Raw genomic sequence first — 21,540 nt, forward strand, 5'->3', positions numbered from 1 at the left:
TGTGTGTGTGTGTGTCCACAAAAGGTTAGAGTGCTTGTGTGACTGGGTCACTCAATCCTCTGCACTTAATGATCTTCAGAATCACCTGGGATCACGCAAAACACTTCATGTATTTCCCGACTCGAATCACACAACGAGGCAGTCACGTGACTCCAGAGAAACGGAGCCTCGTTTGTCTTTGGTCACGTGATATCCTGAAAAACGATACGGGCTTCGACACGGGCTTCATTTGGACACGCCCCCTTTGCTCGACACAGACCTCGGGACTGCAGTATCAGCTGTAACATCGCTAGCAGCAGTAACATTAGCAGTAGTAGTAGTAGCATTAGCAGTAGTAGTTAGTAGCAGCAGTAGTAGCAGTAGTAGTAGCAGCAACAGTAGCATTAGCAGCAGTAGCAGTACCAGTAGTAGCAGTAGCAGCAGTAGTAGTAGTAGCAGTAGTAGTAGCAGCAGTAGCAGCAGTAGCAGTAGCAGTAGTAGCAGTAGCAGCAGTAGTAGTAGTAGCAGTAGTAGCAGTAGCAGTAGTAGCAGTAGTAGCAGTAGCAGCAGTAGCATTAGCAGCAGTAGCAGTACCAGTAGTAGTAGCAGCAGCAGCAGTAGTAGCAGTAGCAGCAGTAGTAGTAGCAGTAGCAGCAGCAGCAGCAGTAGCAGTAGCAGTAGTAGCAGTAGCAGTAGCAACAGTAGCAGTAGCAGTAGCAGCAGTAGTAGCAGTAGCAGTAGCAGCAGTAGCAGTAGCAACAGTAGCAGTAGCAGCAGTAGCAGTAGCAAACAGGGTGTTGTCTGTTACCTGGTGGTGTGCGGAGGTGAAGGACACCGTCTCTCCAGACAGTCCTGGAACTGAAGGAGATGAGGTGGATCCTGCAGGCTGAGGAGTGAAGCTCTCCACTGGGGTCTGACTGAAGGGCTCTGGGGCCTTCTGGGGCCGTGGCGTGGAGGGCTGCTGGGCGTAGGGATCAGAGGTGGGTCGTGGCGTCCCAGCGGTCTGAGCGTAGGGGTCGTTGCTCCGCTGACTCCCTGGCGATCGAGGGAAGCGCTCTGTGACAGAGGGGCGTGGTGTCCCGGGGTTGGAGGCGTAGGGGTCGATGTTTGGGTGAGAGGGGGACGGCCGGCGGTTGGCAGACTGCTGGTTGTACGGGTCCAGTCTCAGCGTAGGCGGTGTTGCAAGGTAAGCAGGGTCAGAATGGGGGCGAGGTGTACCGGGAGTCTGAGGGTTGGCGTAGGGGTCAGGCGAGGGCCGGGAGGTCAAAGGTGAGTGCTGGGTGAAGGGGTCAGTGATTTGCTGGCTGTAGTCAGGTCTGGGGGTGCCGGGCGTCTGGGCGTAGGGGCTGCGGTGGGGGGAACCCAGCCCTGTCAGCGGACTGGAGGGGAAGGGAGGGTCCTGAGACTGGAGAAGGGTGAAGCCCAGGTCTGTGGGTCTGGACGGGTCCCTCCGTCCTCCTCCGCCTCCTGAGCTGCCAAACACCTCCTGCTGAGGCTGGTGCTGGGGGGGCATGGGGGCTTTAAACAACCCACCCTGGACCAGTTCACCAGCCCGACCGTACGACTCAGACACCGGTACACGTATGTTACTGCCGTTATGTGGAGTCCTCTGGTACGTCTCTGCTGCTCGGATACCCACATGTCTGGAGGAGAGGTCGGGGGCCGAGCCGGAGGAGGGGCTCATCATACCTGCCCTGCTCTGCTGCAGGCCTGGGAGGAGAAACAAGGAGGAGACTGTCAGAGGGAGGAGAAAGGAGGAGACAGTCAGAGGGAGGAGAAAACAAGGAGGAGGTGTTTAGTGGGAGTTACCTGGTTGGGGTCCAAGGGTCCGAGGGACGTCAGAGGTTTTAGAGTCGGGGGATGGTGCGGGGGAGCCAAAGGCATCGTGGGCCGGGGAGGCGCTGAGGGAGTTGTGACGCTGCTGCTGGGGGGCTGGGGGGCCGGTGACCTGGGAGGAGGTGGGGCGAGGAGTCCCTGCTACTTTACTGTAGGGGTCCCAGGGCGAGGAGGGGCGGGAGGAGGGCGGGGAGAACATCTGAGGGGAGGATGGGGGCTGGTGGAGAGGGGAGGATGGGAGGGGGGAGTGAGGAAGTGAGGAGAAACCAGAGGGGGGAGGGGCTTGCGGTCTAAGGAAGACATCGTCGGCGAGGAGGAGGTGCTGTCTGGACAGCGGTGGATGGAGGGGGGAGGCGCTGCCTTGGGAGGAGGTGATGGGACTCCTGCTGCCGGCCTCCGGGGACAGACGACCAACCAGCTGCTGCTGCCTCTGCTGCTGCAGCTGCTCAATCTTCACCTGCTCCAACTTCTGAGTCGCCTCCATCTTCGCCAGCTGCTTACTCTTCTGACGCATCATCTGAGGGACAGGACAGAGACAGGGAGAGGACAGAGACACAGAGAGGGGACAGGACAGAGACACAGACAGGACAGAGACAGGGAGAAGACAGAGACACAGAGAGAGTAGAGGACAGAGGACATGTCAGCGTGCTGCTTGGTCTCTACATGTGGAGGTAAAACATGATGACATGGCAGCTGGTGATGCTCCCTGTCCCTGTCCTGTCCCCTCTCTGTGTCTCTGTCTCTGTCCCTGTCTCTCCGTAAATGTGGGACGGTCGGTGATGAATGAGTTAACAGCGTGACGTCATGATGACGACACGTCCATCATCAGAGTGATTAAACGTCCTGGAGGAGGGCAGTGATTATGTTGTGGTCCTCCAGCAGAGGACTCACCTGTCCTCCCTGCTGATCGATCTCTCCTGTCTGTCTCTCGCCTGGTTCATCACACCTGCTTGTACTGAATGTGAGGCTGCTGTCGTCCTTCAGCTCACTGACCAATCACAGCCGAACGCCATCTTATACTGAGCCAGTGACGCCCCTCAGGTTTGTGTCAGTCCATCCAGGACTTCAGACTGTCGCAGCCTCACACGTCTGATTTCACAGCAGCTTTACAGAAAAAAAAAAAAAAACACCTTGACGCGTGTTTGTGTGTTCCGAGAGTCACTCTGTCACGTTAGGCGGTTACGGAGTCATAAAATCTTCCGTGACTGGGCTGACAGACGTGACAGGTCGTCTTTCATGACGTGCGTGATGTCATCAGATTATTCTTGTCCTATTACCATCATCATTCTTTCAGTCACTGTGTCTGTTCATGTCCCAGCCGATCGGTTGGGCCAGATGGGCGGAGCTACATGTAAAGTCCCACATGCAAACTGTGTTAGTCACTGAATCCTCCACAGGAAGTTCCTGCAAATGTTTCACAATAAAAGCCTGTTCAGAAAATGAAGGGATTCTCTGAGCTGAGATGATAAGGGGCTTTTGCAATGTGAAATGGATACAGGAAGGAAAATATAAAATCGGGCCGTCTAAATAACGTCTTGATTTTGGTTTAAGTTATCATGGAAAAAATAACGTGTTAAAAGGATTAGCACTCATTAATGGTGCTCCGTGGTGTCCTTTGACCAATTGTTTGAATCTGTTTCAGCATGTGCCCCATATCTAGCTTCGCCAGCTTGTCGGCTATTCTTCCCCAGACTCGGTCGTTTGGAGTCCTGCTGAATTTCTTCCTCGGCAAATGCACTCACAAGCGTGGACCTCGTCGTCCGTCCACTTCTCGTAGCTTCTCTCCTTTTGCTCAGTTTTACAAATGATCAAAATACAACCAAAGTGAAGCTTGGAGAAATGAAATAAAGTTTGCAGCCACACTGGTACAGAAGTGTGGAACACTCCAAGTGTGTGTTCCACCAATCAGCGTTCTTCAGCACACAGCCCCGCCCCTCAAGAAAGTCGGGGAATCTAAAAGGTCCTACCCCCCTACTAGGTACTTTTTTCAGGGAAAGTTTTTTCCGCAGATAATTTCGGTGGAAACTTGCTGAGGTTTTTCAAAAATCCCGGGTAAATGATAAAAGTTCCTACGGTGGAAGAGGGGCAATTATCTGCTGACGAGCACGCCTGGCATGACGATGCCTTGGCCCGGCTACAGTAAGTGCTACCGTGATCACTGGACAGTCTGGGTGTGACACGTCTCTCAAACATGCTGCAGTTAGCACCAACTCTCAAAAGACAAATGAAAAAATGTCCCTGTGGCTGTGTGCGGCTGTTGGCGCTGATCTCTGTCCACTTATTTGCACAGAAAAACAATTTGGCACCAACAGTACACATTACTTAATCTAAACACATGCAAACTGCACAGGAGCGAGCAAGAAGCCACAGAGTGCTGCAAGACTGGGTCTTAACGCCCAGAGATGAGTTGAGCATGCTAGCACTTCCTGTTTCCTCGTGTCATAGTCAGTGTGTTTTTCTGTGGTTAACACCAGCTGAGAAGACATGCACCTTCTGTTCTACCACATGAAGTTCACCAATAAATGCTCCACTGTGAATTTAGGAGAGACCACAACAACGTGGGAGCTGTTTTCAGATCAGTGTGCGGTAGACGTTGAAGGACGGCAGCAGACAAACAATCAGAGCAAGGCAGCATCCCTTCAGAATAAAATCAGTCAGTTCTGAGACGGGCTGAGGCCTCGGGCACCGACTCTGGGTCAACTCCAGCTCAACTGTCCTAAGACTGAAATGACTTAAGTGTTAGTGTAGTCGGATCAGACTCCCCTCCAGTGTTCCCCAAACCCTCAAATGTTAACTGTGCTTTGGCCCAGAGAAGATGACTGTGACCGATCCTGGGTCCATGTGTCTGAAATCCTCTTCTCTTTGGGAGGGTCTGCTCGATGTCACTACCACACATCTAGTTTCCACTGTTTCTGTCCTGGAAAGATGAACTGTTTTAGACTGACGAGATAAACGACAGTTCCCTCTGCTCCATCCAAGGAGAGCAGAGTGACAAATGACTATCACACCCCAACTGTCCAAAACCTAAAGATATTCAGTTTACTCCACTGGTTGAAACAAAGAGAAGAAACAAACCTTTACGGAGCTGGAACCAGAAATTTGTTTCAACAAGCTTTCTGCTTAATCTGATCTAATTCAGCTCTGCTCTTGATTCTAGATTAGCAAAGAAACCACTGGCTACTAACCAGCTGGTAACCATCTGATGACCTGCTGTTAACCATCTCAACGATCAGCTGGTAACCATCTGATGAGCTGCTGTTAACCATCTCAACGATCAGCTGGTAACCATCTGATGAGCTGCTGGTAACCATCTGATGACCTGCTGTTAACCATCTTAACGATCAGCTGGTGACCATCTGATGACCAGCTGTTAACCATCTTAAAGATCAGCTGGTGACCATCTGATGACCAGCTGTTAACCATCTTATGACCAGCTGGTAACCATCTAAATGACCAGCTGTTAACCATCTGATGAACAGCTGGTAACCATCTGATGACCAGCTGGTAACCATCTGATGACCAGCTGGTTACCATCTGATGACCTGCTGTTAACCATCTTAACGATAAGCTGGTAACCATCTGATGACCAGCTGGTAATCATCTGATGACCAGCTGGTAACCATCTTAACGATCAGCTGGTAACCATCTGATGACCAGCTGGTAACCATCTTAACGATGAGCTGGTAACCATCTGATGACCAGCTGGTTACCATCTGATGACCTGCTGTTAACTATCTTAACGATCAGCTGGTAACCATCTGATGACCAGCTGGTAACCGGCTGATGACCTGCTGTTAACCATCTTAACGATCAGCTGGTAACCATCTGATGACCTGCTGGTAACCATCTTAACGATCAGCTGGTAACCATCTGATGACCAGCTGGTAACCGGCTGATGATCCAGCTGGTAACCATCGTAATGACCAGCTGGTAACCATCTGATGACCAGCTGGTAACCGGCTGATGTCCAGCTGTTAACCATCTCAACGATCAGCTGGTAACCATCTGATGACCAGCTGGTAACCGGCTAATGTCCAGCTGTTAACCATCTCAACGATCAGCTGGTAACCATCTGATGACCTGCTGTTAACCATCTTAACGATCAGCTGGTAACCATCTGATGACCTGCTGTTAACCATCTGATGACCTGCTGTTAACCATCTTAACGATCAGCTGGTTACCATCTGATGACCAGCTGGTAACCGGCTGATGATCCAGCTGGTAACCATCGTTAATGACCAGCTGGTAACTGGCTGCTGACCTCCAGGTGGTCAGAGTGGAAACTGAAGTGTGTGTGAACCAGCGGAGGAGTGTCCCAGGACAGGAAGAGGATTTCAGAGGTTCATGGATACAGGAAGTTCGCCTCGAACAGGTTGAGATCTTACCAGAGCCTCTTTGCCACCTCCTGCTACAGATGCCTGGTAGGGACAATCTTTATCTGTTGGTGATTTTAGGGCTCTGCTTTGGGGGAGATTTTCCTGCCTCTTCTTACCGGCTCCCCATCTGTCATTTACCTCTTCCTTTTTAATGACAATTACATCAGAGACGTTAGTTGGAGTGAGTGAGGCTCAGCAGCATGCACATCACACTCTCCACACTCATCATCTTCATCAGTGACACAATGACAACAGCACAAAGTCACATGAAAGCCATCCCTCAGTCTGCCTCTGCACCCACCCCCCCATGAAGCCTGGTGGTTACCGTGGTTAGTACCGAGAGCGAGAAATCAACACTGTCCTGCAGCAGTGATTGGACCAGTGACAGTCATCAGATTAACCAGTGGGTGACATGAGGAAGAGATTCAGTTTTTATTCTGTCTGAGGCTGTTTAACGACAAGCTACAGTCAGCACTTTGAGATGTGCACGCAGCCTGATAGTGAACGTGACAGAGTGATTTCACATGTCCATAATTATAATTATATTATTACTTTCATTAAAGCTACTGTCATTACCATCTGTCCTGCATCTCTCTCTCTCTCTCTCTCTCTCTCTCTCTCTCTCTCTCATTGTGTCATACGGATTACTGTTAATTTATTATGCTGATCTGTTCTGTACGACATCTATTGCACGTCTGTCCGTCCTGGAAGAGGGATCCCTCCTCAGTTGCTCTTCCTGAGGTTTCTACCGTTTTTTCCCCGTTAAAGGGTTTTTTTGGGGAGTTTTTCCTGATCAGCTGTGAGGGTCATAAGGACAGAGGGATGTCGTATGCTGTAAAGCCCTGTGAGGCAAATTGTGATTTGTGATATTGGGCTTTATAAATAAAACTGATTGATTGATTGACATGTTTGCTCTGTGCCAGTGGCGATACATATGATCTCTGCCTCAGATTACATCCTGGACTCTGGTGTTGATTTCTCCCTCTGGTTCTGATTCATGGAGGTGAGGTGTTCAAGACAAACACACTGAAACTCTGCTCACCTGTCTTAACTTCCACTCCTGCTCCTGTTCTGACTCTTTGGGTCTCAGCGGATCCTTAAACGCCCCCTCCGTCTCCATGGAAATGGGGTCATAAGGTCCCGGCGGCGGCGGTAGTGGTAACGGCAGTGGTAGCGGCTGCTGCTGCTGCTGCTGCTGGGGTTGGTGGCGTTTGAGCGGGTCGTTGGACAGCTGCACCTTGTTGATGCGCTGAGCCGCCCGGTTATCTCGAGCTTTTTGCTGGCGGAGAGAGAAAACAACAGATGGATTCAAACACTGGAGACGAGTTTCACCTCGTTTAAAAACTTCAAGTTATGATTTCCACAGAAAGTTCACTCAGTGTTTGTGACCATGAGCGACGACCAAAGACGACAGTCTCAAACTTGTGATGTCATACGGTAGATGAGTGGCTGCCTGATTTTGTTTTCTCTTTTAAACCAAGTTCTGACTAAAGATTCACGATGAGGTGAAATCGTTTAATGACACTGCGGAGAAAAGCAGCATAGTTTTTTATTACATGACTATTTTGTAGGGCTGAACGATGCAGACATAAATTCATATCCTGGTATTTTCAGGCTGAACGGTGATACACGATATATATCCTGGTATTTTCTACGAAGTGGGTGACATGTTCAGATGCAGGCTGATCCACGGCTGAAGTCCCCTGTTAAATTTGCTGCATGTGTTTTTCCATGGCAGAGCAGGTAAAAGACATTTACCTGTTGGAGGTGAGCTGTTTGTCTGCAGCTCTTCATCATCATCATGTCTCTGTGGCTCTTTCTGATTTCACTCTTCCTCCTTGCCATATCATTAGACTTATTTTACTTGAAGAAAAGCCGTTAATAAAGTTTTGCTAATTCTGTAATAATATAAGAAACTTTATTATAATTTTAATTCCCGTCTCCTGCAGACAGAGGGGAGGAGAGTCTCACATCACACACGCCATGTTTGAGGGGGAGAAACGGGGTGGGTAGGTGTTAGCTGTGGTTGGATAGACGCCACCGCTACCCGTTTGAGTGCGGGAGGCCCAGGTTTTGGACCTGCACCAGAGAAGGAGTAGGTGCGCAGCTTGGCGTGGCACCGGGCGTCTAAACTGATAACAGAAACACAAATGGGCGCAGCATGGCTTGACTGGACACAATTAAAGTTCCAGAGGAAAAGGCCCACAGTACTGTGCGTGTGCTACTGCGGTAACTTCGTTCATCTCACAGACTGATGTTGATGTAGCGTAGCTTGTCCAACATATAGACCGATGTCTCACTGTCGACTAATGAACAGACAGATTAAACAGAGGAGCAGCTCTGTGTCTCTGAGTGTTGATGGAGAACCTGTGAGTGAGTGAGGGGGTGGAGCTGTGACCGTGGAGGGATGAGCACAGGTATGTGTTATGTGATGCAACTTGACCCTGTATTGATACAAATGGTTTTGTCTAAATTTATATGTTGCTTTAAAATATATTGACATATGTACCAGATCGTACCGTATTCAAAGAGCGAACACAGAATGACCAGAACAGTAAATGGACTTGTTGTTGTATGGCGCCTTTCTGGTCCTCCAACCACTGAAAGGGCTCTAACATTACATCACATTCACCCTTTCACACACACACATTCACACACTGGTGACTGAGGCTACCGTTCAAGGCGCCACCTGCTACTCAGGTAAACATTCTCACGCACACGCATGCACACACTAATGTAACGGCCATCGGGAGCAGTTTAGGCTTCAGTATCTTGCCCGATGATACCTCGACATGCAGCTGGAGGAGCCGGGCATCGAACCGCTGATCTGATGGCGATACTCACCTGCTTCTCATGGCTGATTCTGATAAGATACCCTGTCATTTATCAGCCTAATAAATGTTGTGCATCCCTGGATTTGCTGTGAAATATCTGCAGGTGAGTATTTTACATTCTCGTGTCATTTATTTGTCAGCCCTCCGGAGGGCAAAGGTCGGACGACTGGCACCTTAAATTCACTGCGTCGCTCTCTGACATCATCTAACAGCTGCAGGAAACTCACCACGAATGGAGCTCTGTCCTGAGAGCTGGCCTTCCTCCACAGCTTGGCGATCTGCTTCACTCTGGTGGACCAGTCTGACACACACACACACACACACACACACACACACACACACACACACACACACACACACACAGAGTTAAGTAGCTGACTCTTCAAACTGCTGTGTTATTATCATGTATATTCTTATATTGTTCCAGAAACACCTTCTGAGAAGCTTCATGATCACACCCTATATGTGTGTGTGTGTGTGTGTGTGTGTGTGTGTGTGTGTGTGTACCAGGGTACTGCTCTCTCAGCTGGGGGAAGTTGGTGTTACAGTAGAGGACAGGAGCAACCGTGGCCATCTCTCCCAGAGTTTCTTCTTTCTCCCACTTCAACATGCCCCTCTGAGCTGTCGACATCACGTCCTGCTCGCCCTCTCCCGCTGGCGCCCGATTGGCTGAGCCCAGCCCCAGGGCGGTGCCTTGCAGCGGAGCAGGGGCGGGGCTCTCAGGAGGGGGCATCCTGAAGCCTGCAGGACTCTGGGCGCCGCTGGGCATCATGGGAGTGTTAGGAAAGTGAGGAGCAGCTCCCATCAGGCCGTTCATCAGCGGAAGACGAGGAAACACGGCGGCTGCTGAGAGACACAGATTTAATGATCAGTCTGTGATGACAATCTTTCATCTCTTCACTTCTGCTGTTTCAGTTTGTCTCAGTCACACACGACTCGTCTCCTCGTCTTAAACACACCGACTGAAAATCAATCAATGAGATCAGATCTGTTTACTGATCGCAGGTGACTGGCAGGTGGTAATTTATCCGGGTTTTATTTCCAGTGTCGGTTCTGGGTGAAAAAAAGAAATCTTGCAGGTCAGCTTAATAATTTAAAGGTTCAGTGTGTCAGGTTCAGGAGGATTCAGGTGTCTATCAGTGAGGATTACAGATTACAACCAGCTGGAACTTCTCCTGGTTAGAATTCCTTCAGTGTTGATTGTTGAGGAGCTGAATTATCCTCAGAGAAACACACAGCAGCTGATTCACATTTTTTCTTGAAATATTAAAACTTTTTTCTCTAAAAAAATTTTGACAATTTTTTTTCCAAAATGTATTATCTTTAAATATCTGAACTTTGTGTAAATGAATAGAGACCTATTTCTTGAAATATCTTTTTTTCCTCAAAATACGACTTTGTTGAAATATATAAAGACATTTTTCCTTGAACTACTACAACTTCTGTTCGACGTTACCCGCCTTATTTTTTCTTGGAATATTAGAATTTGGTTGTCTTAAAAATTTATCAACTCTTTTCTCTACAATGTTTCAACATTATTCACATTTTTTCATTAAATATTACAAAAATATACTCGACTTTTTTTTTCTTGAAATGTTCCAACTTTTTTCTCGTATTCAACATCACTCGATCTTTTTCCACAAAATACTGTGACTTTATTTTTGTCTTGATGTATGAAAACTTTTATTTTTGTTTCTCTCTGAAACATTTTGACATTTCTTTTCTTGGAATATTTCAACTTTTTTTGTAGAAAATGTTCAACTTTTCTCAACTCTTGTCCCCAGAAATATCTCTATCTCGTAATATAGCAGCAACATTGATAGTGTGCCTACAGCCCCACAGTGTCATTTACCTGCTCAGATGAAGCCACAGACAGTTATTCATCCTGAAACACATTTTTATTTTATTTTAGGCAATATCTTCAACTTTTTACTGACTTCAGAGGCCCATTACTCTGTCTCTGTATCACCTAGAGTGTTTCTGACACTTCCTGTTTGCTTTCAGATGGCGTGGATTCCTGTTCAGTCACTGCACATGAAAACCCAACACTTCCTGTTTTGGCTGCTTCACAATAAAAGCTATTAAATAACAAAACATATGTGAGACGTGTATTGTAAGGAATTTCTAGGAAATTCAAGTTTTACAGCTGCTTAACTCAACACGAGCATGTCTTGTAATGGTTTGTGTGTGTGTGTGTGTGTGTGTGTCTGTGTGTATACCTGCATTGTGTGTGTGTGTCTTGCTCGCAGCAGCAGTGTGTGTTTGTTGGCTCTGCTCTGGCTGTTGGTTGTTGCTGCTGCTTGGACTGAGAACAGCAGTGAACACCTCCTCCACGTCCTTCCCCTCCAGCTCTACACACACACACACACACACACACACACACATTAAAATCATCTCCATCTCTCTGACAGGCTGATCTGAGATCTGTCACTATCTGAATAACCAGCTGCTAAATACTGACAGATGCAGCATGAACACTCTGAGCTGCTCACACACACTAACTCAGTACAACCAATCAGGTTCTACAGTCGTCATCCATGTGAAGCTGCAGAGTTTTCACATTAAAAGCCGACCAATAACAGGCAGGCTGGGAGACTTTTAATGTGAAAGATCAGCTGAACGTGTTGCACGCTGGACAAACAGAGACTGTAGTTGCAGTGATGAAGACAGCTGGTAAACATGGAGGAAGGTTTGACATCAGGGATAATGTGTCCTGAGTGAGTCTCACCTGGGATCTTGTACAGTTTGCTGAGGATGGCACCTGGAGAAAAACATTTTTCTGATGAGTCACAGTTTATAGTGTCAAACTAAGGCTGGGCAGTCTACAGATAATATCACAACACCTACATGTAGCACCTACAAATCTCCTCTAGACTACTGTCCACTACTCAAATACTGAATGAACTAAAGTTACCATGACGTTAAATACAGTTGTTACTGTTATATAACAGAGCCAAATAAAGTACTGTTATAATAAAATCAAAGCAGAACCTCTGGTCAACAGTTAGCGTTAAGTTTCACTGTTACAGCGGCATCGTTATTCACTGTGAGCAGGACACTAACTAACAGATCTCCAGTGTTTATATCAAAAATATTTGGAAGTTATGCTGGTGCTCCATGGTTGCAAAAATTTAACCAAATGGTCACAGTCTGGAGCCCTGCACAGACAAAAACACACGCCTCACCGGCTCAGTGGTCCAGGAGGGCAGGGATGGACAGACTTTAAAATCTAAACTCACCGTCAGTGACCATCTTGTCAAGCTCAGGACTCAATATGGCGTCCAGAGGTTCCTCCTGCACCACCCTCTGGCCACGCCCACCACTTCCTGTTAGGTCGTCCGCCATGGAGCTGATGTCAAGACCGGCTGAGAGACAGACAGGGAGAGAGACAGACAGATTAAATGATGACCTGAACTAAAGAGGAGATAGACCGACAGGTGGTGAACAGGAAGCTGCAGGAGTAGAAGAAGAAGAAAAAGAAGCAGCAGTCAGTGTTATCTGCAGGAGAAGAAGATGATGAAGAAGAAGAAGCAGCAGTCAGTGTTATCTGCAGGAGAAGAAGATGAAGAAGAAGAAGAAGCAGCAGTCAGTGTTATCTGCAGGAGAAGAAGATGATGAAGAAGAAGAAGCAGCAGCCAGTGTTATCTGCAGGAGAAGAAGAAGAAGAAGAAGAGTCTCATTCACAGTACTACATGCTGTGTTCACACTATGAGCAACAACCCAAAAGCGTGACCGGATTCATTACCACCGAGTCGCTGCTGAAGTGTTGCTGAAGCCCTCGTTAACATGGTTACGTCATCACGGTCTTGTGTGTCTGCTACCTGCCACAAAGCACCTCAACTGAACGCCATCTTAAGTTTGTATCTGGTCAGCCATAATATCTATACCTGTGATCAACGTCTGAGCCCCATTTTAACCCTCACAGAACAGACCTCCTGTGGACGGCTGCAGGAGATCGTTGTTTCAATCAACCTGTTTAAATGGTTCTAAAATATGAACCATAACAACTGTGACAGTCTGTTAGCAGCAGAACACCAGGCGTCTGTCCTCTGTGACATCATGCTGTACGCTCACCGTGATGTCACTGCAGTACGTTACATGTAGTCACTCTCACTCTCAAAATCTAAATAATGTACGAACTTCAGTTAACTTATGGAACGTTAAATATTTTGTTTTCTTTTGGATCAACGTGTTTTTATTTTGTAAAATCTGACGGACACAAAACGCCAGAGTTTTCTATTATTTTAATACTTTTATCAATGATTATGAATTATTGACTTTCATAAGCTTTTAGCTCAGCTTGTACAGATTTGAGGGAAATGAAGCGTGTGAAGAGACTCCAGGAAATGACATCACAATAAGGAAAAATATCAGTGTTGGTAGAGGTGGACCGTAACGTCATTCCGTGTGCACCACAAGGGATACAAAGCTAGCATAGCGCCAGCTAACGAGGCTAAATAACACGGCACCAACTCTAGAAACAAACCCATATGATTGGCTGACACTTCACTGTGTCTTTGAAGCGCTGAAAAAGTTGAGGCCAGCTGTGATTTGTAACTCGCTGCACTCGTCCGCAGCGAAAAGAGTTGGGCAACAGTTTGTAGCTTCACTGGATATGACTCGTAGCCTGTTGCTGCCACGCTACTAGTGTGAACACAGCGTTAGAACAAGAAGGAGGAGGAGGAGGAGGAGGAGGAGGAGGAGCAGGAGGAGGACTTCCTGTGGACTCTTACCAAACGGAGAGAGGGAGCGCTCCACCTGACTCTGACCTGAAAACAATTACACACAATTATCCTGTGAACAGAAGACATGCTGACGGCTGCAGCAGCCTGTCAGACACAACACTCTTCTTCGTTGGTGTCACTGCGATGACGCTGCTCCCTCTGTGGAGGGTGTTGTCTCAATAAAGACAAACTGTCTCTGAGAACACACACTGGTGAAGGGATGGTGGGTGGGTAATGGTAACCAGTGAGCTCACTCTGTGTGTGTGTGTGTGTGTGTGTGTGTGTGTGTGTTCCTGTACCTGTGTGTCCCGTGGCCAGTATGTGAGGATCAGTGTTGAGAACATCAGACAGATCCAACAGAGCATCCTCCGACATGGCTGGATGGTCACATACACACACACACACACACACACACCATGATAACACACGCACACACGCACGCACGCACGCACGCACGCACACACACACACACACACACACACACACACACACACACACACACACACACAGTGTAAGTCAAACACAAATGAAATATGAAGCGCCGTGAAAATGATTTAGGAAATGGGAAATATAGAAAAAACTCACGCAGTGTTCCCTGCTTCTTGATGGCATTGGTTGCCATGGCGCCGAGTGGCAGGCCTGAGGGGGCGCGGCCTTTCACGTCACCTGTCGCGGCTCCTGATTGGCTGGCGCCTGGTGTCTCTGGCCCTGGCTTTCTGTCCACTTGCCGGCTTCGGTCCAGAAGATCCCGACCAAAAAACGCCTCCTGGACAGGAAGAGCGAGCCAATCAGAAGGCTGGGATCTACTGAGCGTGCTCTGTGTGTGTGTGTGTGTATGTGTGTGTGTGTGTGCATGTGTGTGTTACCTGGAGATAGGAAGGGAACTCCTCCTCCAGCTTCGTCTTCTTCTTCCTGTATCTCTTCTTCACCTTCTCCGTCGTCTGGTCGGCAGGGGGCACCGTCTCCATGGAAACCTCTGCCAACAAAAGGCCTTGTATGTGACAGCCCATAATAATAATCATGGTGAAGTGTTCACTGGTGACAGGGACAGGTGAGGTCTGTCTCACCTTCGTCTCGACCCGGCAGCATCTCTGATGAATCTTTCCTGCACAGTTTGATTCTGCTCGGACCGGCTCTCCCTCCACGCTGCCGCACCATGAACCCCCCGATACCTGACAGACAGGTGGAGGGAGAGACAGGTGGAGGGAGAGACAGGTGGAGACAGGTGGAGGGAGAGACAGGTGGAGACAGGTGGAGACAGAGACAGGTGGAGAGACACATGAGTGTGACACTTTATGTCTCAAATGATCACATGAACATGTCTCTTTGTAGCCTCTATAGACATTTCCATGGCGATTTAATTGAAATCTGCTTCCTGTTTCCTGTCCCTACCCCTCCTCACCAGGCCTGTAGGGTTTCCTTTTCCTCTTCTTGTTGCCATCGGTAACCTCAGGCTCCTTGGTGACATCATCGTCATGGGCGTGGTCTCGCTCAGGGCTGGAGTCAGATTTCATCTCACTCTCCACGTCACCTGCAGGACAGAAGGAGGCGGGGCTTAGGGTTATGGGGTCATCACAAACACAGACAGACAGCCATGAGTGTGTTTGACCTCTGACCTCTGCACGGGTCCTGCTCAGTGGGGGGGTCAGGGTCGGGTGGAGTCTGCAGGACAGACACACTGTTCTGGTTGATGATCCTCAGCTTCAGTTTGGGCTTACACCTGCAGACAGGAAACAGCTGATCAGCGTGATGACTCAGCAAGGACACAGCTCACACCATTAAAGCAAAGAGAGGAGGAGGAGGTTCACCTGCGGTACCTGCGCGGTGACGTCAGAGGTTCAACCAGAGACTGCAGGTGAGAGAGTCCCGACTCCGTCAGACACACTCCATCCTGAGTGTACGTCTTTGTCTCTGCACACACTGATCACATTAACACATCATCATAGCAATCATACCTTCATCAGTTCTTCTTAAGTCTAAGTGGATGTTTGTGCCAAACTTAAAGAAATCCCCTCAAGGTGTTTTTGAGACATTGTGTTCATGAGCATGAGACAAACAGATGGAGGAACAGCCTGAAAACAAAATGGGTGGAGCCACAGCTGTGACCAGCTGAGAGCTTCAACAGTTCATGTTACAGAGTCACACTGACCGGGTTCTCTGATCCTGGAGATGATCTGAGCCATGTAGGGAGAATCAAAACTGTCAGACCGACCTGGAACACACACACACACACACACACACACACACACACACACACACACACACACACACACACACACACACACACAGCAGTGTTATCATCAGAGGAACACACACAGTTCCTGGATCAGGTGGAGCTCAGTGACGTAGCTCATATAAAGATGTGGTGTGTAAACACTGGATCTAATAACGTACTGCACGAATCAGCTGCTCATACCTCATGGACTGTGTGTGTGTGTGTGTGTGTGTGTGTGCGTTTACCGTAGGAGCTGCGGCCGTGTGTTCGACACAGCGAGCAGTCGAAGCCTTCGTCAGCAGCAACCTCCACCTCATCTTCAGTGTTCAGACCCTGACACACAGCGTGGACCCACCTGCACACAGGTACATGTACAAACAGTGCCTGGTTTCAGCCCTGTTGGTCTGGTGAAGGTTTACAGTCGTGTGTGCGTGTGTGTGTGTGTGTGTGTGTGTGTGTCGTTACCTGTCACACTGCTGACACTGCAGTATCAGTTCGTCCTGTGTGTACTGTCTCTGACAGAGAGGACAGCAGCTCAGACTGGCACACGGTCCACAGCGACTGTAGTTATTCTGCCAATCAGAGTGCAGCCCGGGGGAGGAGGAGCCACACTGGACACACCACACACACCTGAGGGACACACACACACACACACACAGACACACACACACCCACACACACACACACACACTCCTGAAATATCGCACTCACAAGAATTAAACAGACAACGTCTATCGCTGGCACAGTGGCGTGACATAAATGTTCTGATGCAACATCAGGAAAGTTCAGATTGTAGTTGAAGATGTTACCTGACGAGACGGTGGCACCAGTGTATCACACACACACACACACGCACACACACACACACACACAGGTGATTGACAGGTGGACCCACCACTTGCACTTCCAGGCTCCTTTAGGGACTGTATGAAGGGGCGGGTCCAGGCAGTAGGTGTGGTAGCTGATGTCACAGTCATCGCATAGCAACAGTCGCCCGGGGTCGCTGGCCTCGCCACACGCCTCACACACAGTACACTCCAGACAGCGCCACCCTTTGGTCAGGATGACCCTTGTAATCTGGACACGACAGAGAGAGAGAGTAATCAGATTACAACAGAGAGTAATCAGACTGCAGAAAAAGTAATCAGATTACAGCAGTGAGTAATCAGTTTACAGTGTGATCAGATTACAGAGAGAACCATCAGATCACAGAAACAGTAATCATATTGCAGCAGAGAGAAAACATGACAGTGGAGTAATCAGATTTCAACAGAGAGTAATCAGATTACAACAGAGTATTCAAAATACAGCAGAAAGTAATCAGATTGCAGCAAAGTAATCACATTACAGAAGAGTGTAATCAGGCAAGAGAATAACCAGGTTACAGAGAGGATAATCAGATTACAGAGAGGATAACCAGATTACAGAGAGGATAACCAGATTACAGAGAGGATAATCAGATTACAGAGAGGATAACCAGATTACAGAGAGGATAATCAGATTACAGAGAGGATAATCAGATTACCAGGTTATTGGGTGTTTGTGTGTACCAGAGTCCATAAAGAGAACAGACGGTGGTTAGAACTGAATAAAGGTTCAGTGTGTCAGGTTCAGGAGGATTCAGGTGTCTATCAGTGAGGATTACAGATTACAGATTACAACCAGCTGAAACTTCTCCTGGTCAGAATTCCTTCAGCGTTGATTGTTGAGGAGCTGAATTATCCACAGAGGTCTCGTCCTCTCAGAAACACACACAGCAGCTGACTGACACCAGGAAACACTCTGAACAAACACGCGTCAGGTTTAAAAAAGAAATCAGTGTTTTCCTGACGCTGCTCGTCACAGAGGGGCTGCTAACTACGTTGACATGAATGTGAACACATGAATGTCCCTGTGTAGAGCCGGTGTTTAGTTTGTCTGCTCTGGGCTACTGTAGAAACATGGTGGAGCAACATGGTGATCTCTGCAGACGAGGACCTGCTCCTTATGTAGATATAAATGACTCATGCTGAGGGAACCAGAACGCGACCATTAGATTAGATTCACTTAAATCTGACACACTGGAGCTTTAACAGAAATGGATACACACTGTGTGTGTGTGTGTGTGTGTGTGTGTGTGTGTGTGTGTGTGTGTGTGTGTGTGTGTGAGTGAGAGAGAGAGTACTAACCTTGACGTTGACACAGTAGGGATGGTAACACTGTCCACACTGAGAACAGGCCAACAGTCTGCCTTCAGCCCCCTGACCAAAACTGCCACACACCACACACATGTCCTGCACACACATATGAGAGTGACATCAGCCTGACCTGATGAAGCACTTCATGAAAAGTCACGAGGATCATTTCAGTTTCTCATCTTAAAGGGCCAGAAGAGGATTCCCCACATTACACTGACTTTGGTGTTGGTGCTGAATCTCAGGTGTCTTACTGACACTAGACCTGAATGATTTCTGATGGGACTCTGCCGAGTCCGGGTGAAAGAGTACCTGCTTGAGGGTGAAGTGGTCAGAGGTGGAGAACATCACCACTGTGTTGTGCATCGAGTTCTCCTCCTCCTCCTTCGGCTGGAACGGCTCCACATACACACTCTGACAGAGAGACAACAGTCATCATTATCCTCTGTATCAGCTGATCATCAGTCAGTCAAGTAGCTACTGTTATATAACAGAGTATTGTTACTGTTATAATAAAGTTAAATAAAGTACTGTTACAATAAAGTTAAATGAAGTACTGTTATAATAAAGTACTGTTGTAAAAGTTAAATAAAGTACTGTTATAATAAAGTTAAATAAAGTACTGTTGTAATAAAGTGAAATAAAGTACTGTTATAATAGAGTTACTACTATTAGTAAGGACCCAAGCTGTCTCAAAACCACACACTCACCACTGTTACCATGTCGATTCAACTGTGTGTGTGTGTGTGTATGTGTGTGTGTGTGTGTGTGTTCTTACTCCAGGTGACACAGTCAGACAGTCCTGGGTTTTCAGCCGGCTCCTTCCTCTGCCTCCTCTGCCTCCTCCAATACCTCCTCCTCTGGACCTCCTCCTGCCTGGAAACCCTGAACCACGACCCTGAGGGGAGGAGGAGGGGGAGTGCCAATAAACCATGACATCACTGTTCTACTGACGAGGCTTATCAAATCAAGTTTATTTATATAGCACATTTAAAAACAACCGCAGCTGTCCAAAGTGCTGTACAACATAAAAGAATGACACAGAAATATATCGCAATATAAAATGTGCACAAATATAAAACAGAATAAGACTGGTAAGAACAATTATGAACAAGAAAATATAAGGTGAAATGCTAAAATATGAAGATCACTGGCCACTGAAAACATGTACGTTTTAAGATTTGTCTTGAAATGGAGGGGGAGCATTTGATTAAAAGGGGAAGGCTACTCCAGAGCTTTGGAGCAGTGACTGCAACGACACGATCTCCCTTACCCACCAGCCTTGGTCATGGAACAGTTCAAAGACATTGTTCGGAGGATCTACGAGGTCGGGAGTTGGAGTAGGGGCAAAGAAGTTCAGCGATATACTGGGGTGCCAGCCCATGTATGGCTTTAAGAAGAAATAAAAGAACCTTAAAATCAGCTTATGTCACAGTTACTGTATATGTCACCGTGGAAACAGCAACATCACAATGACATCACTGACATCAGCTGGGTTCCCTCACTTAGCTGAAATATAAGGACTCTCAAGGCCTTGAAGGTTTATTTTCAGGTTGAACTTAGGGATGCTGTCAGTAGCTACATGTTGGTGTTTACTTTCATGTGTTCAAGGCCATTCACAAACTTTCCAGGGTTCTCCAGGTCTGACAGAACCCATTTATCAGAGCTGGTCCCACTGACAACACTCACAGCCCATAATAACCAGTGAGCAGCCAGGTCTGCACAGCACCACCACCCTCACAGCCCAGACGGGTGGATGCACACGGACACACAGTTAGTAAGCTTCCGTTAGCTCCAGCACACGCACGCACGCACGCACGCACGCACGCACGCACGCATGCACGCACGCACGCACGCTGACAGTTAGGGTGCACTTGGTTTCTACACGGTCACATCCCACAGGGGCGGTGTGAGGAAACACTGTTAGTTACAGAGTTAGGGTGCGCTTCTTTACCACTCTCATGCTCCAGAGGGGGGAGTCCGGTGGACGGGGCTTAGGGCTGTCCCACCCTCCCTCCCCCATGGAATCCTGGGAGGATGAGGGGGGGCTCACCGCCCTGCGATTACTCCACCACGAACCCTGAGTTTTGGGGGGGGGGGGGTAAGAGGAGGAGGAGGAGGAGGAGGTAGAGGAGGAGGAGGAGGCAGAGGAGGAGGACAAAATGCAGTAACATAAATGCAACAGCCACAAATCAAAAAGTCAAACTTAAACAGAGAAAATAAAATCAGGCAAAAATAATAAGACAATGTTACCATGACGACGACATGCAACCAGTCACAACACACTACTGGGACACACAGACTGGGACCAGTCAGTTTACTACAGCTAAACTGGTAAATATCAGCTGATCACAGATCTATCAGCTGATCACAGATCTGTCAGCTGAGTGATATGGCCTACAAAGCCCTGTAACAATAAAGTACTGTTATAAAGGAACCTCTGGTGCTTTTATTTTGAAGCACCTGTCTCATCTCCGGCAGGAAGTGTTGTCACTGTCCAGCTTCCTGTTCACAGTTAGCTGTTAGCAGTTAGCAGAGCACCTTTAAACTGTGAGCTGGAGACAGACTAACAGCTCTCCAGCTCATATCTTAGTAACAGCTGACAGTGGCAGTGGTGCTCCATGGTAACAAATCAGGCTCTGACCTATGATGACATCACACACACAGGTACTGACAAAGAGAAACAGACAGCTTCATGCAATGACACGTGTGTTCATGTGAGCCAAACATGCTGAATGGATGCAGCGTCAGTGAGTGACAGGAGAGGAGGAGGAAGAAGAGGAGGAAGAGGAACAGTCGTCTGTTCTACACATGCTCTACATTCCTGCACACACACGCACGCGCACACACACAAAAACATACACACACATATTTCCCTGTGGTGATTGATAAAGCAGAGGACAGATATTTCCCATCATCCCCTGAGAGGACTGAGGACGTAAGAGTGTGTGTGTGCTGGTTCAGTCCAATCAGAGAGAAGAAGAACCAAGAGTTTCTACTAGAAACGTTTCCCACACACGGCTGGAAGACGAGATGCTTCATCAATCTGTAGACACACTATCTATCAATCAATCAATCAATCAGTCAGTCAGTCAATAAATCAATCAGTTATTGGAGGCATGTCTCAGGTCAAAGCTCCCTGTGTTGGCTGCTGAGTCTGAAGTGATCAAACATCCTGAATGATTGATCAGCTGATTCATGAGGCTCTGAGCTCCACACACACACAGCCCAGAGGTCAAAGGTCATGTACCTGTTTGACCCTGGCTCTGCCCGGGGAGAACTTCCTCTTGGAGATGGCTGGCTTCCCCATGCCGATTTTAGGAGTCAGGGGGAGCACAGTGATGGGAGGAGCCTGAGGCTGGGGACAGACAAGACACAAGGAGAAGTCAGTCAGCAGGAGGA

At 48.0% G+C, this 21,540-nt stretch overlaps 1 protein-coding gene across 10 annotated transcripts in view; it reads right to left on the reverse strand.

The window, feature by feature from the left end:
* LOC126387536 (histone-lysine N-methyltransferase 2C-like) overlaps positions 1-21,540 on the reverse strand; it is a 62,871-nt gene that overhangs the window by 34,721 nt on the left and 6,610 nt on the right. For 2 of the 10 annotated variants that reach the window (XM_050040044.1, XM_050040043.1), the window contains exons 4-29: positions 21,389-21,496; positions 20,093-20,218; positions 18,917-19,036; positions 18,451-18,552; positions 18,133-18,237; positions 16,860-17,041; positions 16,430-16,594; positions 16,210-16,319; positions 15,899-15,961; positions 15,558-15,669; positions 15,366-15,469; positions 15,152-15,280; positions 14,817-14,921; positions 14,616-14,725; positions 14,335-14,515; positions 14,049-14,126; positions 13,759-13,794; positions 12,265-12,390; positions 11,754-11,786; positions 11,245-11,376; positions 9,533-9,871; positions 9,253-9,326; positions 7,234-7,470; positions 6,201-6,335; positions 1,789-2,332; positions 788-1,689 (exon numbers count right to left, since the gene is read on the reverse strand). In XM_050040044.1, the coding sequence (XP_049896001.1) occupies positions 788-1,689; positions 1,789-2,332; positions 6,201-6,335; positions 7,234-7,470; positions 9,253-9,326; positions 9,533-9,871; positions 11,245-11,376; positions 11,754-11,786; positions 12,265-12,390; positions 13,759-13,794; positions 14,049-14,126; positions 14,335-14,515; positions 14,616-14,725; positions 14,817-14,921; positions 15,152-15,280; positions 15,366-15,469; positions 15,558-15,669; positions 15,899-15,961; positions 16,210-16,319; positions 16,430-16,594; positions 16,860-17,041; positions 18,133-18,237; positions 18,451-18,552; positions 18,917-19,036; positions 20,093-20,218; positions 21,389-21,496 (4,458 nt within the window). The remainder of the gene's footprint in view (positions 1-787; positions 1,690-1,788; positions 2,333-6,200; positions 6,336-7,233; positions 7,471-9,252; positions 9,327-9,532; positions 9,872-11,244; positions 11,377-11,753; positions 11,787-12,264; positions 12,391-13,758; positions 13,795-14,048; positions 14,127-14,334; positions 14,516-14,615; positions 14,726-14,816; positions 14,922-15,151; positions 15,281-15,365; positions 15,470-15,557; positions 15,670-15,898; positions 15,962-16,209; positions 16,320-16,429; positions 16,595-16,859; positions 17,042-18,132; positions 18,238-18,450; positions 18,553-18,916; positions 19,037-20,092; positions 20,219-21,388; positions 21,497-21,540) is intronic. The other 8 variants (XM_050040053.1, XM_050040051.1, XM_050040049.1 and 5 more) reach the window with 7 other exon arrangements.

The sequence above is a fragment of the Epinephelus moara genome, unplaced genomic scaffold, assembly GCF_006386435.1.
Source record: "Epinephelus moara isolate mb unplaced genomic scaffold, YSFRI_EMoa_1.0 scaffold698, whole genome shotgun sequence".
Lineage (NCBI taxonomy): Eukaryota > Metazoa > Chordata > Actinopteri > Perciformes > Serranidae > Epinephelus > Epinephelus moara.